Source organism: Aptenodytes forsteri, unplaced genomic scaffold (genome assembly GCF_000699145.1).
Source record: "Aptenodytes forsteri isolate BGI_AS27 unplaced genomic scaffold, ASM69914v1 Scaffold421, whole genome shotgun sequence".
Taxonomy (NCBI): Eukaryota; Metazoa; Chordata; class Aves; order Sphenisciformes; family Spheniscidae; genus Aptenodytes; species Aptenodytes forsteri.
This window is the reverse complement of record NW_008795524.1, coordinates 283,460-298,358: the sequence shown is the minus strand read 5'-3', so window position 1 is coordinate 298,358 and position 14,899 is coordinate 283,460. Positions and strand designations below refer to the sequence as shown.

Genomic DNA, 14,899 nt, shown 5'->3' with positions numbered 1-14,899 from the left:
AAGCTCTGAAGGAAACTATGCTACCACAGGGTAAGAGGGGAAGGTCTTCACATGGATAAATAAATCAGCCGAAAGATATAAAATAGAGGAGAAAAGAGTTCTTGTCCACCAGTGAGTTCTCTGCACTGAATCCCAGAGTCGCCTGTACTAAAAACTACTGCTCAGCGTCTTCATAAGTGATCTAATAAGGGAATTAACAGTGATGTGCTAAAGTTAATTGATGATAATGAGTTATTTAAGTGTAAAGAACAAAAGTCAACTGCAAACTACAGCATTCACAACAGTGAATGTCAGCATGATAAAACAGCCCCTGAAATTTAATCCAGATAAAGGGTTGCATATAGGGTAAAACAATACTAATTTAATGTACGCAGCAAAGCGCTCTGAATTTGCCCAGCTAGGAAGGAGAGGCTGGAGTTGCAATAAACAGTTCTATAAAATGTCAGTTCAATATTCAGAAGAGGTCTTAAACAAACCAAAACCCACAACACTGTGATGCTGGAATTATCAGAAAAAAATACAGAACAGAACACATCAGTAGCATCACTCTGACATTGTATAATTCCATAATGCTCTTGCATTTTTAATACTGACTGCAGTTCTGTCCTCTCCTTCCTCATCCAAATATAGGAAAAAAAAAAACCAGAAAGGATATTCAGAACAGCAGCAGGCACAGGGCACAGAATGGCAACAAGAACTGCTGGACAGATTAGGACTTGCCAGCTTAGAGGGAAGAAAAATGCAGAAGATCCCTAAAATCATGAGCATGAATAAAGTGAACAGAAAACAACTGTTGACAGTAACAGATGAATTAGAGGTATCAAACAAAATTGTTAGACAGAAGGATTGGGGGGGGAAGATTTGCCCAATACATGAATAAAAGATGAAATTTCATTTCTGTACGATGTTGTAGACACACGCAACCAAATTTATACAGTTCAAAAAGCAGTAAAAAAACCCCAAAACAATTCAGAAATTTCATTAAGAGCTATTAAAAACAGTTACCACTTCTGGCACAGGAAAACCGTAACATGAAGATGAATAGAAACTGGCAGAAGAGACCGGAGCACGCTATATGACTGCCCTGTTCTTATACACTTCTCCTGGTATCTGCTATTGGTCACTGTCAGAAACTGGACAAGCAAAATGGACTTTTGGCACAGCTCCAGTACAGCTGCTCTTATGTTCTCAAATACATAATTTCAAGGGACAAAAATCTCCACCAACATTTTGAAGTGTTATACTCACAAAAGTAAAACATGGGAAAAACACTGGAATGTACTCTGCTCTCTCACTTCACTGATCATGACTGAACAAGAAGCAAAAACCTAGCAAAGGTAAATGATGCTCTAACTGTCAAAAGAAGAAAACATTTTTTTAGGATCCATGTAGTGCATCCCCAGCTTAATCATCCATCCTCCTTGGGGACTATCTGAAACAGCTGCTGCAGCTCTTCACACCTCTCACCAACTCCATCCTGTATCAGACGCAGTGCCAAGCTATCTTTTTCGACTCCCTTTAAAAGTACCACCATACAAACTTAAGTTTAGGACTAGTTGTGTCTTTCCTGGCAGTCCTAGCAACATATTTAACGAAACATAGACACATCATCTCAGAAAACTCCCTCTGTTAGTAGATACTTCATTTGGTGAGCAATTCTCCTTTTTGAAACTTAAAGCGTCCTGTAGATAAATGTACAAATCTGCAAGAAGTTAATGGGAGGTCTCTTGTCTGTTCAAAATGAATGCACAGCTGCTGCAGGAGTTTTAAAGAATTATCACTGATATAAATAGATATCCAATGCTCAGACTTCGTGCTCATTATTCTCATCTTATTTGACAGAGATAAAGAACTGGGAAAAAAAAGTTACCTGTATAGTCAAGATGGTAGCAATGCACAATGATAGAAAGAGATGCTAGGAAGAATGAACTCAGATATTCATGATATATAATTGCTGCCTATTTACATGATACTAAGATTTTGCTCTGAATCTTTCTAGTATCTGGATTCCCACATGTCTTCAACCACCTCTTGTGCCTCTTCTGAAACATGTCCAGCTTGGCTAGAAAAAGAATCTCAAAATAGTACGGGAAAGTGTAACTTCATATGACCATATTGTTGACCATACACTTGTTCCTGCCCATTCCCATAAACAAAAGAGTTGTTAGTGAAGTATTTCACAAACCCTGAAAGACAACAGCTTCACCCAGAACACTATCTTGTTTCGAAAATTCTATTTTTAATTCTTTGTTCACACAATTATAATACTAGACCCATGAAGTTAATGAGATTATCCACATGCCCTAAGCTAAGCAAGCATATACAGTGTCTTGTTGTATTAAAAGCTTAGTTGAAAAAGCAGTAAGAAAAACAGCAGAATTATCCCAATAAAGACATCAGATTTTCTGCGGATTAGAATTAAGGCAGAACTTTGTGCCTTATCTTACTTTCCCTCGGTGTTGACCAAGTGCTCTGCAATCTTCTTGATGGTTGAACTGAAGAATCAGGAGAAACTGCAGATGCACTAGGATGACAGTGGAGTGGGTTAGACACCAACCTAAGTCTTGAACACATGAACAAAATTTCCTTTCTCATCATCAATCTCCTTTGCACTCCTGGACAGGCCACCTCGAGAAGGGCCCAACTGACAAAAATATTTAGCTATTTAATTAAAATAGATGGGTTTACATTCAAATTGCTCCCCAAAAGCAGAATCTTTGCCAGGGTAAAATAATGCAAAGGCATTCAGCTTAATCTGATATAGACACGTACACATAGTTTAAAAATTCCTCATTTAATATTCATTACAGAATTGTAATCAATAGCAAAATCAGAGAGCTAACTGCCTGCTTAAGAACAGAGTCCTAAATAATTCTGCAGAGCTAGGCTTTCCTCTGCTCTCCCTATGTAAAGTATCAGTACTGTTTCATCTCACATGGCTGCTGTGGGACAAATGAGAGAAAAAAACCATTCAAGATACTACTTCCATTTGTAAGGTTCTTACGCAAGAGCTCCATTCCCAGAAATGAGGACTTAAGTATCAAATAGAAAATATGGATATATCAATTCCATGCAAATCTCCTACCAAATTTTACACAAGCAATCCATCCAAAACATGATCCCTAATGTAGCATCCAGAACACTAATAAAGATACTGAGAACACTGTGGAGATCATCTTACGATACAAAAATGCCTAGAGTTTGAATGTGGCATGACATCTCATACTACAAAATTCTATCAAAGTTTAGTCGTTGTATTATCTGAATTTACATAGGATACCGCCAAACAATAACTACTTGCAACTGCAAGGAAATCCTGCTTAGTCTCTGTAGCCTGGAATAGATCATGCTCAATACAATCGGGATTTTAAGAAGATGTATTTAATAAAAATTCCAGCAGTCTCTACTGAGAACATTAGGCGAAGATTTTCAAATGCCTGTAACTTAGCCAGTTTGGGTGTTTTTCTCATAGTATAATAAAAGCTGCATTCTACCAAGAGCTCTTTTCCTGTTGGTATCCAAGGCTTTCTTCCAAAGCAGAGCAGCATGAGGGCTTCTCAATGAAATACATTAACAGCAAAAACAAACAAAAAAGTCCTTTCTACCAACCCTGCTAAAAAACAAAACAAAACAAAACAATGTCCCGCCTTATTTTGTTCTGAGAAACAGACTAAGCATTTTATCTGAAGATCTACAAACAACTCAGCCACTGTTTGGCACCAGTATAAAGATTTTCAATTGGATACTACATTAAATTTCAATTAATAAAAAAGTCACTACAATGGAAAATGTTATGCAGCCTTAACAACAGAGTAATCCGCCAGCTACAACTCTAATAAGCCTTCATTTCAACGAAAATGGACAAGAATGGAAAAGGTTCCCATTCCTATCCTATTAAAATGCACACAAGTTGTGCTTTTCACAAGAGTCACATTTCATTCATTAATATTAAACTCTTCAGAGAAGAGACAGACTCTTGCTCAACGCCTACATGCTTTGAAAAATGAAACACAATCTCTGAAGTGACAACATTAACATTGCTCCATTGTCAAATGAGTCATCTTTTTCAGCAAGTAAGCTCATAGTGAGATAAAACATGGAGAGATTATCACCTTTTAAAAAGAGTACTTTGAATTCTATCCTAAGAAATGAAATAGAATAATTACTGTTATCTTGATTTCAGTTTTGCATGCAACAAAACCTCATCCGAAAGTGTAAATGTCCATTATATAATTTGAGTTCAAAGTTCACTTTTCATAATGGAAAAGTCTGTTAGGTGTCTAAAATAAATAATTTTTTGAAAAAGCTTTTTCCATGCTTCTATTTTAAACTGTCAGTCAATGCAAAGTATGATTTTTACATGATTCGTGTGAACAAATGTCTGTGTTTCACTTACAGCACTTGCCAAAATGTTTAATGTATATAAGCAACTCCATGTGTCAGCAAACCAGAAGAAATTGCTATAAGGTAAGGTGAGTGCCAAGACAAACTCAACAACAGTTTATTTTTTAAAATCTTGAAATATTTATTACAGCAGCCTAAGGTGAGTGCCAAGACAAACTCAACAACAGTTTATTTTTTAAAATCTTGAAATATTTATTTACCTACAGCAGCCACATGTGTGCATGGAAATAATTAACAGGTAAAAGACACAAAGAAATCTGCACATGACAATTTATCAAAACTTTCTATTTAACTTTCACTCTTCACATGCAAGGCCTAGTCAACCTATTCTATAGTTATATAGCAAGGAACCCTTGCTTTGCATTTAACACTCCACTTCTGTTCTCAGATCTTAAGAAATCAAATAGATCATGCAGCTGTTCTAATATTTACATCTTATGCTTCTAACTATTACCATTTTATGATCTTTATGATTTTGTTAAGGAGGAAATCCAAATTAGGTAACAGTCATGCATATTACTTATTTAAATATATCATTTTGTTTTATAAAACTATCCAACAAACCACTGAGATGACGTTAGCCCTGTTGAGACAGCTGAAGAGTAGAACTGCCAAAAATGCACACTTCAAAGATCTGTGGTCCACAAAAGTCATTGTAATACGGTGCTCCATCTTCCACTGGCCTCAGCAAAAGGTCCTAAAATGTGCACCTAGGTGACCTATTCTTGTGCCTTCACTGTGGATGGGTTCCATCTTGTTTTAACACGACTCTGAAGACTTAGTGTCTCTGAAACTCTTTGGGCCCTACACTGATAAAATCCACCAACATTTACTGCAGGCAGCTATGCACCTTGTGCTCAAACTTCTACTCAAAAACTCTATAGACTTTCAAAGGACAACCGCAGATCACCTACATTTGTCTCGCAGAACACAGTTCAAGTAGTACTGTTGTAGGGAGAGCGAAAAATAAGAGTGAAGAATTAAAATAGTTCTTTTCACCCTTGCACAAAAAATAGGAGTTCTATCACTGCTAAAAGACACAGACTCTAATCTACCACTGTCATCTGAGTGCTTAACTTGGTATTAACGTTTTCAGATGTGTTGCCTTGAAAATAATTTTCTGGTTTGGTGGTTTTGGGTGTTTTTTGGTGGTGGTGGTGTTTTTTGGGTTTTTTTTTAATTTGTTTTGTGGGGGGGGGTTTAATGGTTTACTTAGTTTAAGTGATGGCACTTCATCTATACCCAGCTCTGGCATACCCTAGTTATCTGTGTTTCTGTGTGTTTTCCCCTTCTGAATAGCTGACCACATTAAATAAGATGACTGAAGAAAGGTAGGGATTCAAAACGCACCAAGGAAGGTTTACACGAGACTGCCAAAACATCTGCAATAGCCTAAGTATTACACCTACATAAAAGTTTACCCAATAAAGAGAACCAGCTCCTCAAGACCAAGTAACACAGACAAACATATGCCCTCAAACAGACAATGATTAATAATAATTAACTGACTCTGCAACATGTGATATAAAAATTTGAAACTCCATACTTTCTGCGTATTTCTAGTTTTATCCTTGTGGGAAAAAAAATGCATGAAAATATATTGCCACAAGTTTCCCTAGACTTTCATTTTGGCATCTAATAGCTCAAGGTGTCTTACACAACCAGTATTCAGAAAATGCTTAGAAGACAAGTACAGTCTGTCTCAGATTTTTTTTTTATATGATTGTCAAGCTTTATAGCATTTTGATGCAAAAACTAGTAAAGTGTCCCAGACAATAAATCAAAATAACTGCTATTCAAGCACTACCTGAGTGTATTCATGCTTAATCTTTAAGCAAGATTAAGCATTAGGAAGACAGAAGACACATGGCAGGCTATATTGGTCCTTTAAATACTGAATATTCAGGGAAAATGGAAAAGCTGAAAGGCACAATCTAATAGTTATAATCCTGTCTTCTAAATTCACTGTTCAAGCATGTATTACATCACGCCTTCTCATCATGAAACAAATCTCATTTGTTCTAATGAAGGTAACAGGTTATAGGAAACTAAAGGAAACAAATACAGTAATACAGGCACACATTTTTCCACAGTGAAACCCACAAAATGTAATCACAATTACAAACAAACCACTGCAGTTCAGAAAAATCTTTTAAACTTACTGTGTTAGTTGAATCTTCTTGTAAAATTCTATCATATAACTGGATAGCATCATCATACCTGTTCAAAGAAAATATTCACATCTATTTCTGCTAAGAGAGAACTCCTGACTTTTTGACTGTCCTTGCAATAGTTAATAACCCTCCTGCACTTTTTATACCGAATATATTTAAGCAAACTATATTCATACAAAATTCTCTTGAGTGAGTGCTAAATATGAACAGCAGTATTTTATGTCACCAAGTTAAAAAAATACATGGTAATTGCTTCATGGAATACTGTTTCAGCAGCAACTTATAGATTTTACACCCAATTTCTTACTCGCCTGTCTGTTCTCTCTTTTTCTGTACCCAATAGAGCAAATCATCACATCCCAACTCTCCCTTTCACCTCTCCCAAGAAACAGAAACCCCAAAATTTGAAAGGCCATCCAAAATAATGACTTTTCACTTCGTTGTTGTAATTTAAAACTTCATGTAAGTTTTTTCTGTTATGATTTTATGAAGTATAAGCAGCCACATACAGTAAACTGGGGGGATTCACACAAGAGTCCACCCTTAGACTATACCATAAATCTGAAAGAAAATGTTTTCCACCATCACTACATAGGTTTTCTTAATTAATTCTGCTATTTAAAGTATGCTCGAAACAGGTTACTCCAGCTGCTATAAACGCTTTAAACCTTCTGGGAAACAGATCTGTGTGTTCAGCTAGTTATGTACATGACCCAAACTGGACAAATAATTCAATTCAAAACACATTTCACTACACAGCTGTTGTGCTATCACCACATAACTAGGGCATACTTTGTGTCTTCATGTATAGTTTGACAACCAGTTTTTCAGAGGTACTGCTGATTGATTTTGATGCTACACATCCCCCTCCCACCTTGGACACCCATTTACATACTCTCACTGCTCCCTAAGCACTGCTAACATTAGCATAGCTCAACTGTCCAGTCCAGTTACCATAAGGTATGAGAACGAATGTGAAAGGAAGCACAAAAGCATAAACAAATAGAAGGTGACTGCTACAGACTTGAGCAGACGTGCTGTAAAATGCTGTATTCATGTTCTCTGTTAGTTGCTACTTTATCAAATGCATTTTACAAGACTGAACATGATGGCCATAACCCCAGCTTTACAGGGTGAAGTTCCAGAATACTATTCTTTTGATTTGCAAGTGTCTACAGGGATGTCTCAGTCTACAGGCATGTTCTTCACTGTATCCTCTTCCTGCTGGGGAAGGCAGGATCCTTCCTAGATCCTAGAAGTCACTTGGACTTTCACAAGAAGCTCACTTCAATTGAAAATATGATCCCTCCAGCCTAAGTCTCCCTAGGCTTCATTTATAGTCAGTGGAGAGAGACAGGCTTCTCCAGGGCATGGCTTAGAACACCTGCAGATGGGTTCCTGTTCAAGACCACCCAGAGCTGAAGCCCCTTTATTCTCTGACTTCTGGAGAAAATCTATGAAGCTGAAACCTCAGCTTTCATTAATGCCTCTGCTCCCCTGATATTCCAATCTCAAGGATCTAACTTGACGGAGACAATTTTTATAAGCGCTTTCAGAAAACTGTGGCTCAATAGCACTTCAGTGCTGAAACAACACATAATGTTTGTGCGGCAGTCATCTCCCACAAAGATCTGTTCCCATGCAATAACATCTTCAACATAGTCACATAAGCCTAAACAGAATTATGATCTTTTGCACTTCTGAATAGGTTTCAGGAAGGGGGGAAATCTGCTGCCATTCTCTCACTGTCTTCCTACCCTATATCAAATGAAGACAGAAAGAGAGCTAAATTTAATGGAAATTCTTCATGAATGTGCATTTGATATAAAGTGAGTGTGAAATGTGGAACATCTAGTTGCCTCGAGACTGCTCCTGTGGCTGTGGAGTCCAGTTATCCACTCTTTTCAAGCCAAGCAATGGACATTCATTGGTGGCTCATATCAAATAACATTTTCAATGTTAATTTTGCAAGAATGTAATGGATGAAGTACATCTAAATAAATAATTTTGTTTAAAAAAGCATTTAGGGTTTACTTCTAAGTTCTAATTCCTTTGTACCAAGATGTCCCAAAGGCTCCAAATCTCACCAATTCTGTATGCAGAATGTGGCATGGAACAGATTTGCAAGCATTCAAAGTCACTGCAAGCTGGAAGTCCTTCTCAACACCCAAGACAAGCGCTTTAGAACAAAATGTTATCAAAGATGTATCCAAGGAGAAAGGTGGACAATAAAGGTCAACCTCAAGCCCTGAGGTCATTCTTCTTGTAAAGCTGTAACATTTTAAGCTGTTCATGATTTTAGTAATTCCTGTTAAACTTAGTATGTTATAACACTTCTATAGGATATTTCAAAAAGCTCAGTCTGATTTTTAGGTTCTGTCATTCTATTCCATATGTTTTTTGAGTTGTTTCTATAACAAACTCTATAGATTTAATCCTTATTAAGTTCTACTGGATTTATCCACACTCAGAAAACAAGGGAAAAGAACTACATCCTGCGGTAATTAGGAGCACAGGAGAACAATGAAGGCAAAAAAACGCTGGCACTGATTTTCATATGCTGCTCTAGCTCTGTGAGATGAAACGTATACCTCACAGACTTCACCAAAAAAGTGCCTAGTGTTTTACTGTATAATGACTTATGCTGTCGAGTAAGAGATCTTTTTAATCTATGAAGTCTGATGGGAAGATTGCAAAAATATAACACTGCATAGTACATGCATAAATGCAATAAAAATGTCTAAACATTATACTATGATCATGCACACTATTATTTTCTGTAAAGAAACTGCCCAGCATTGCTTTGCCGTATTTTTATAGTGCCTGAATCTCTTTTTAAGAAAGAGCAAGCACCTTTCCAGACAGAAAGTACATTTTTTTAAATTCAGGTTTTACCTTTCCATAGCTTCAAATCGCATTCCAGTCAATCGTTTAACTCTGTGGCTCCCAGGAAACTGCCGCCTTAGTTCCTGAAGACAAAACTATACAAATAAAACCAAAAATACTATTATGAATATAATTATCTACACAGAAGCTGGAAGGAAAACAAAAAAGTCCTTGGCTGGTAATTCAACAACCTGAAATGGCACTTCTGAGTAAAAGCAAATACCAATTTTTGAAATAAGCAATAAAATGTATTGATAAAGAAAAGCTCAGAAACTGAAACTTTGTCTGTTAGAAGACTAATTCTAAGAAATATCTTCCATATAGGTCGTTAGATCGTCAGGCCTTCTTGGAAATAGTTATTTGTCTAGAAAATTAAACTAACCTACTAAAACAGTTCTGATACTATTAAAACTTGAAGTATACTTAGTTGCCTCATAATAACACAAGACAGTAAAAAACAAAATAAAGACGGTAAGAGCTTATGTGATACTTCTTTAATAAATGGATATCTCACAATGGAACAAACTATGCTAATACTATGCTCTGTGTTTATTTTTAAAATAAAACTTTGAAATCCAAAGCAAATGTTTGTCACTGGCTTGGGTTGAGCCTCCTGGCAGAAAAGGCATAGCTTCTGACTCCTGAAATCAATGAGACACCTGGGCTGGATAAAAGGAATTCATCACAGGCAGATTCCTCCGGATGAGGAAAAAGGATGTTTGGTAGAGGGACTGAGTCACAACTTCCCCAGAGCAAACTAACTCTAACCATATCATGAATGTGGCTAGATAGCATTGCAATATTTGTAGCTGTCTCATTATGGTGGGAGGCAGGACAGTCCCCAGGCTCTCAAAAAGACCAGTGGTTTGAATCACATTAAAAGCTACAGACAGAACCCTCCTTCTCCAGGCATTTTTTTATACAGCTCAGCTTATAAACTTGTTCTTCAGCCCTAAGGTTCTAGCAGAGGCCTATCTACTTAATCTGTTCCATCTCACCACGTCCACTGGTCAAAGGAAAAATACAGAAGCAAATCAGTAAAAATTAGCAAGTTCCCTCTCTGTTTCTGTAGATAAACAGGTGGCTAGAGCACAGCAAAGAGAAATAGTCACATCTCTCTCAGGTGCAAAAAAATAGAGAAGGAAGAGAGAAAGGAAACAGTAATCAAAGAAGTAATGCTCAGCCTCAAGTAAGCACAGAATTATTTTCACCATGATCATCTTAGTTTCCAATGAACCAAGATCTCAACAATGCAATTTCACATAGCAAGACTCAGGTTTAGTAAAGAAACAGTTTACTGGCACTCTGAGCGATGTCTAGGTGAACCGTTGCTGCTCTGGACAACAAATTGTCATAAAAAATTACATGTACTTAGCAGCACATTACATGAGGTCTGAACTAATCTGTGAACATTCTTAAGAGACAGGAAAACTTATATAAAACTCCAGAAAAGCAGTTTCACTCCAGCTTTTGTACAACCTTCTAGATTTTAAAAAGAACTTTTGCAGACAATAAATTCACCCTGTGGCCCAGTGATCTGGGAATCCCAAAGGACAGTGATTTTCAGTATAAAAACATGAGCTGCTTTTCTCCAATAAAATTTTTACATGTCAAAAATTGTAGCATTTGCAATAATACTAAACTCCACAATCTGCAGATGGACTTTTACATCTAGAAAAATGCCACTGACAGTATAAAAAAAGCTGATGAAGTAGCACTCAAGTGCAGGAGTCGTACAAAATCAGAATTATTCATATTAGATCTGACTACATGATCATTATCCAACCGACTACAGCAGCCAGAAGGCCAAAATAAACTCCTGTAGATTAAGACATCAGACACAATAAAGTGGCATGAAAAGTTGTGAGACAGTCATGAACAATTCACTGCAACACTTTCAAAAACAGAAGTGCATGAATAAACTGCACTACCTATATCTTCAAAATGTTCTGGACACAGCAGCGCTGAATGTCCTCTTTTTAAATTTAACCTGCAATCCCCATAATCCCCAATGTTATTGAGGACTGGTTCTACACTATGTCAATAAGCTACTTTCGAGATTCTCTCAGAAACTCAGCAGTTACAATGGCAAATCTCATTTGTATGGGAAACTTTAATTTGCAGTTAACTTGCTTTCTGATTTTTTTAATCACATAGGTTTTTAATTTTAAAGGTCTGACAAAGGCAAAGAAATGTAAACCTGGACTTCAGCACGTAAAACACTGGTAGTGCAAGTGCCTGCCAACAGTAGCTAATTTCACTAATACAGGCGTACGAAAGAACTGGCTGATTGCAGTAGGGGCATGCATTATGCATAGTCATTTTGTGCAGGACGGAGAGTATAGCAGTAATAAAAAGAAAAAAGAAAAAGAAAAAACAGTCAGATAAATGACTCTGAAAACCATCTCAGCCTCCTCATTTGGAGCAGATGAGACCTATCCCCCTAAGCAAAATGCATCACAGCTGTCAAAAGCTCACTGCTAAAAAACTGAAGTTCCAAAGCTGTTTGTCTACTTTGGGGCTACAGCTGTAGCAAAAAACCACCTATGATGTTGACTTGTTTGAATTAACTACTTCTTTATTATAAATCAATCAAATTTAAAAAAAAATAAAAAACCCCCTAAGTTTCCCTCTAAGCTTTTAACTTCCTTTCTGAGCTGCGTATGAAATGTTGCACTCCCTCATCTCAAGCAATATTCCTTAAAGGGCACAGAAACTGAAATTTAAAATCCCTGCCAGGGTTAGTAAAAACAAATAGTGTTTCACAACTGATCTTTCAACGCTGGCTCCCTCAACAATTTTGTAAAAGTCTTCCTAAAAAGACCCTGAAAATAAAGACCAAAACTGTTTTAGATATACATCAGAAAACAGAAATACATTTATTTAAACAGTAAGTCTATTTGGTTTTGTTTAAACAGACAGCTACACTACAACAGTATTTTCTTCTGAGGAACAAAAGAAAGGGAAGTTCAGTGGGTTCACGACAAGTTCAGCGTGTTGTGCTGTGTTTTCCAGCATACTCCATTTTACCATATACGTATGGGATGCAAGATAAACTTGTCTAGTTCTGCCTACTTTCAAATTGCCCTTCTCCCAACTACATCCTCTAGTCTGACCTCTTGTATATCACAGACCATTAAGTTTCACCCAAATGACATCACATGAAGCTCAAAGACTTTATGGGGTATTTTGCCATCTGACAGAGAACAAGGCACTGGAAGAGTAATCCCCATGAAAGACCCGGACTCCTGAAAATATCTTTCTTTCTACTTAGAGTAAGCTCGAGCTTGCTGGCTTTCAGGGCACAAGACAAGCTCATGGCTTTTTTCACCAGCGTTTTGTGAAAGAGGGATGAAAAGATTATTAAAATTTGCCTGCAAAACATACTCGTGCCTTTTTCAGTTGCTGCCTTTAAAGGATTAGCTAAGCTTGGTTGGGGTTTTTTGTTTGTTTCGGTGTTTCTTCATTTTTAATCTAGTGAACAGGTGTTACAGTTCTAAATAAACTCATTTTATCTTAATTGTTATTTGTATAATTCAAATAAATTTGCATACAAATTGGCTAAACCCAAATATCCATTAACAATATTTTTATCAAGAATCACTGAATAATTTGGATTGCAAGGGACCTTCAGAGGTCACCCGCTCCAAATCCCCACTCAAAACAGAGCCAGCTTCCAAGTGAGTGCAGGGCCATATCCCAATCCATTTCTGAACATCTCCAAAGGAGATTCTACAGCTTCTCTGTGCCACTTGTCCCAAAGTGTTCACTAACCCCACTGTTAAAAACTTTTCCCTAATATCTAATTGGAATTTCCTTTGTTGCAGCTTACGTCTCTCACACTTGTCTTTTGCTGCACATCTACAAAAATCTGTCTCCACCTTCTTTATACCATCCCATTAGTACAGATTCAAAGATAGCAATAAAACCCCTTCTTAGCTTTCTCAAGACTTAACAAACCCAGATCTCTCAGCCTTTCCTTACACATTATGCAGTCCAGCTCCTTATTCATCTTGAAGACTTCATCAGTATGTCAATGACTTTCTTTGATGATAGCCAACATGACATATAATACGATATGCATGACAGGACATTTTACCTCAAAACATTCAAAAAACCAGTATAATTTGAGAGTTTTTCAATAAACAAACACTCTCTGTACAATTTGGCAACGTCAATATTATTCTTGACATTTAGCCCATACCAGAGTAGCTGTAAATATTTTCATGGCTATTGGAAGAGACATGATCTGTCTAAACAAAAGTTACACATTAGAGAAGGTGGGTGGAGGCAGTTTCTTCCCAGCAGTGTGTTTCTCGATAGATATTCTACAAGTCCAAGCTATGGAGTACAGAATATCCTGTAACTGTCCAAAGAACTATCTGGAAGAGATACCCAGGAAGAAAACTTAAGGTTTGAGGGAAAAGTCAACTTGAAAACTTACCAATGCCAAATCATCTCGACTGCAGTCCAGGGCAGCAATCATCACCTGTTCATATATTATCCAAACTGGACACAAAAGAGACATTAAATACAGATAATTGATTTTTTTTAAGATAATGGGAAACACCTACAATGTAAATAAGATTAATGAATTCTGTATGTGTATTTTTCCCCTTCTACTCCTGTGGATCACTACTGAAACAGGGACATTTAAAAAAACTGCTGGAATTAATTAAAAACGCATTTAAGCAATTTTATTGCTTTTAGTAACAAAGTACCTTTTGACATCTTGAAAGGCAAAAAAGCTCCCTCTGCTTTTCCTAACATTATAGCTGCAGTCTTCTAAACAGATCCCCATTAGGACTTGCTCTCTGATGAGACCTGAAGAACAGCCATTTCTGCTAGAAAGAAACCAAGTTTCCCTTAACTGTTTCACTGCTGAAAGTCCTACAAATGTTGTCTTCTTCCTAGATTTGAACGATTTCTCTAAATCAGTAACAGATTACATTATCTCTGTTGTAGGCCTACTGAGGTCTTGAACATAAAGAACTTAACAGCATAGCTACACAAGTTGCAGAAAAGAGAGGATATAGTAGAGGGAAACATTTAATGTGAGTATTAGAAGTACTAAGTGTTTTGAACTCATGTAAATCCAATCAGGTGCACCCAATATTTCACAGAACTGAAACAGAAGCAAATGTCTTCCAAATTAAAAATATAAGATAAAAATAAAATATAAAATAAAAATAACAGAGGCCCTCTCATTTTTAAAAATAGTTTCTATGATACGAATTTCCAATATTTCTTGCTAAGTATACAAAAGAAGAGAAACAGGCATTAATTTGCCTGTAACCCCTCTTCCTCATTAGAACTATTTGTAAGACACATATTCTATTTTTATTATATAATGTATACATTTTTTCCATTAATGTAAAAATACATACATACAGACAAAATACAGATAACATAATCATGATATAAATTATATATTA

At 36.6% G+C, this 14,899-nt stretch overlaps 1 protein-coding gene across 2 annotated transcripts in view; it reads right to left on the bottom strand.

The window, feature by feature from the left end:
- Nucleotides 1–14,899, bottom strand: part of EMC2 (ER membrane protein complex subunit 2) — a 46,330-nt gene that overhangs the window by 20,051 nt on the left and 11,380 nt on the right. The window contains exons 3-5 of one of the 2 annotated variants that reach the window (XM_009281967.1): nucleotides 13,909–13,973; nucleotides 9,474–9,559; nucleotides 6,567–6,624 (exon numbers count right to left, since the gene is read on the bottom strand). In XM_009281967.1, the coding sequence (XP_009280242.1) occupies nucleotides 6,567–6,624; nucleotides 9,474–9,559; nucleotides 13,909–13,973 (209 nt within the window). The remainder of the gene's footprint in view (nucleotides 1–6,566; nucleotides 6,625–9,473; nucleotides 9,560–13,908; nucleotides 13,974–14,899) is intronic. The other variant, XM_019472766.1, reaches the window with a different exon arrangement.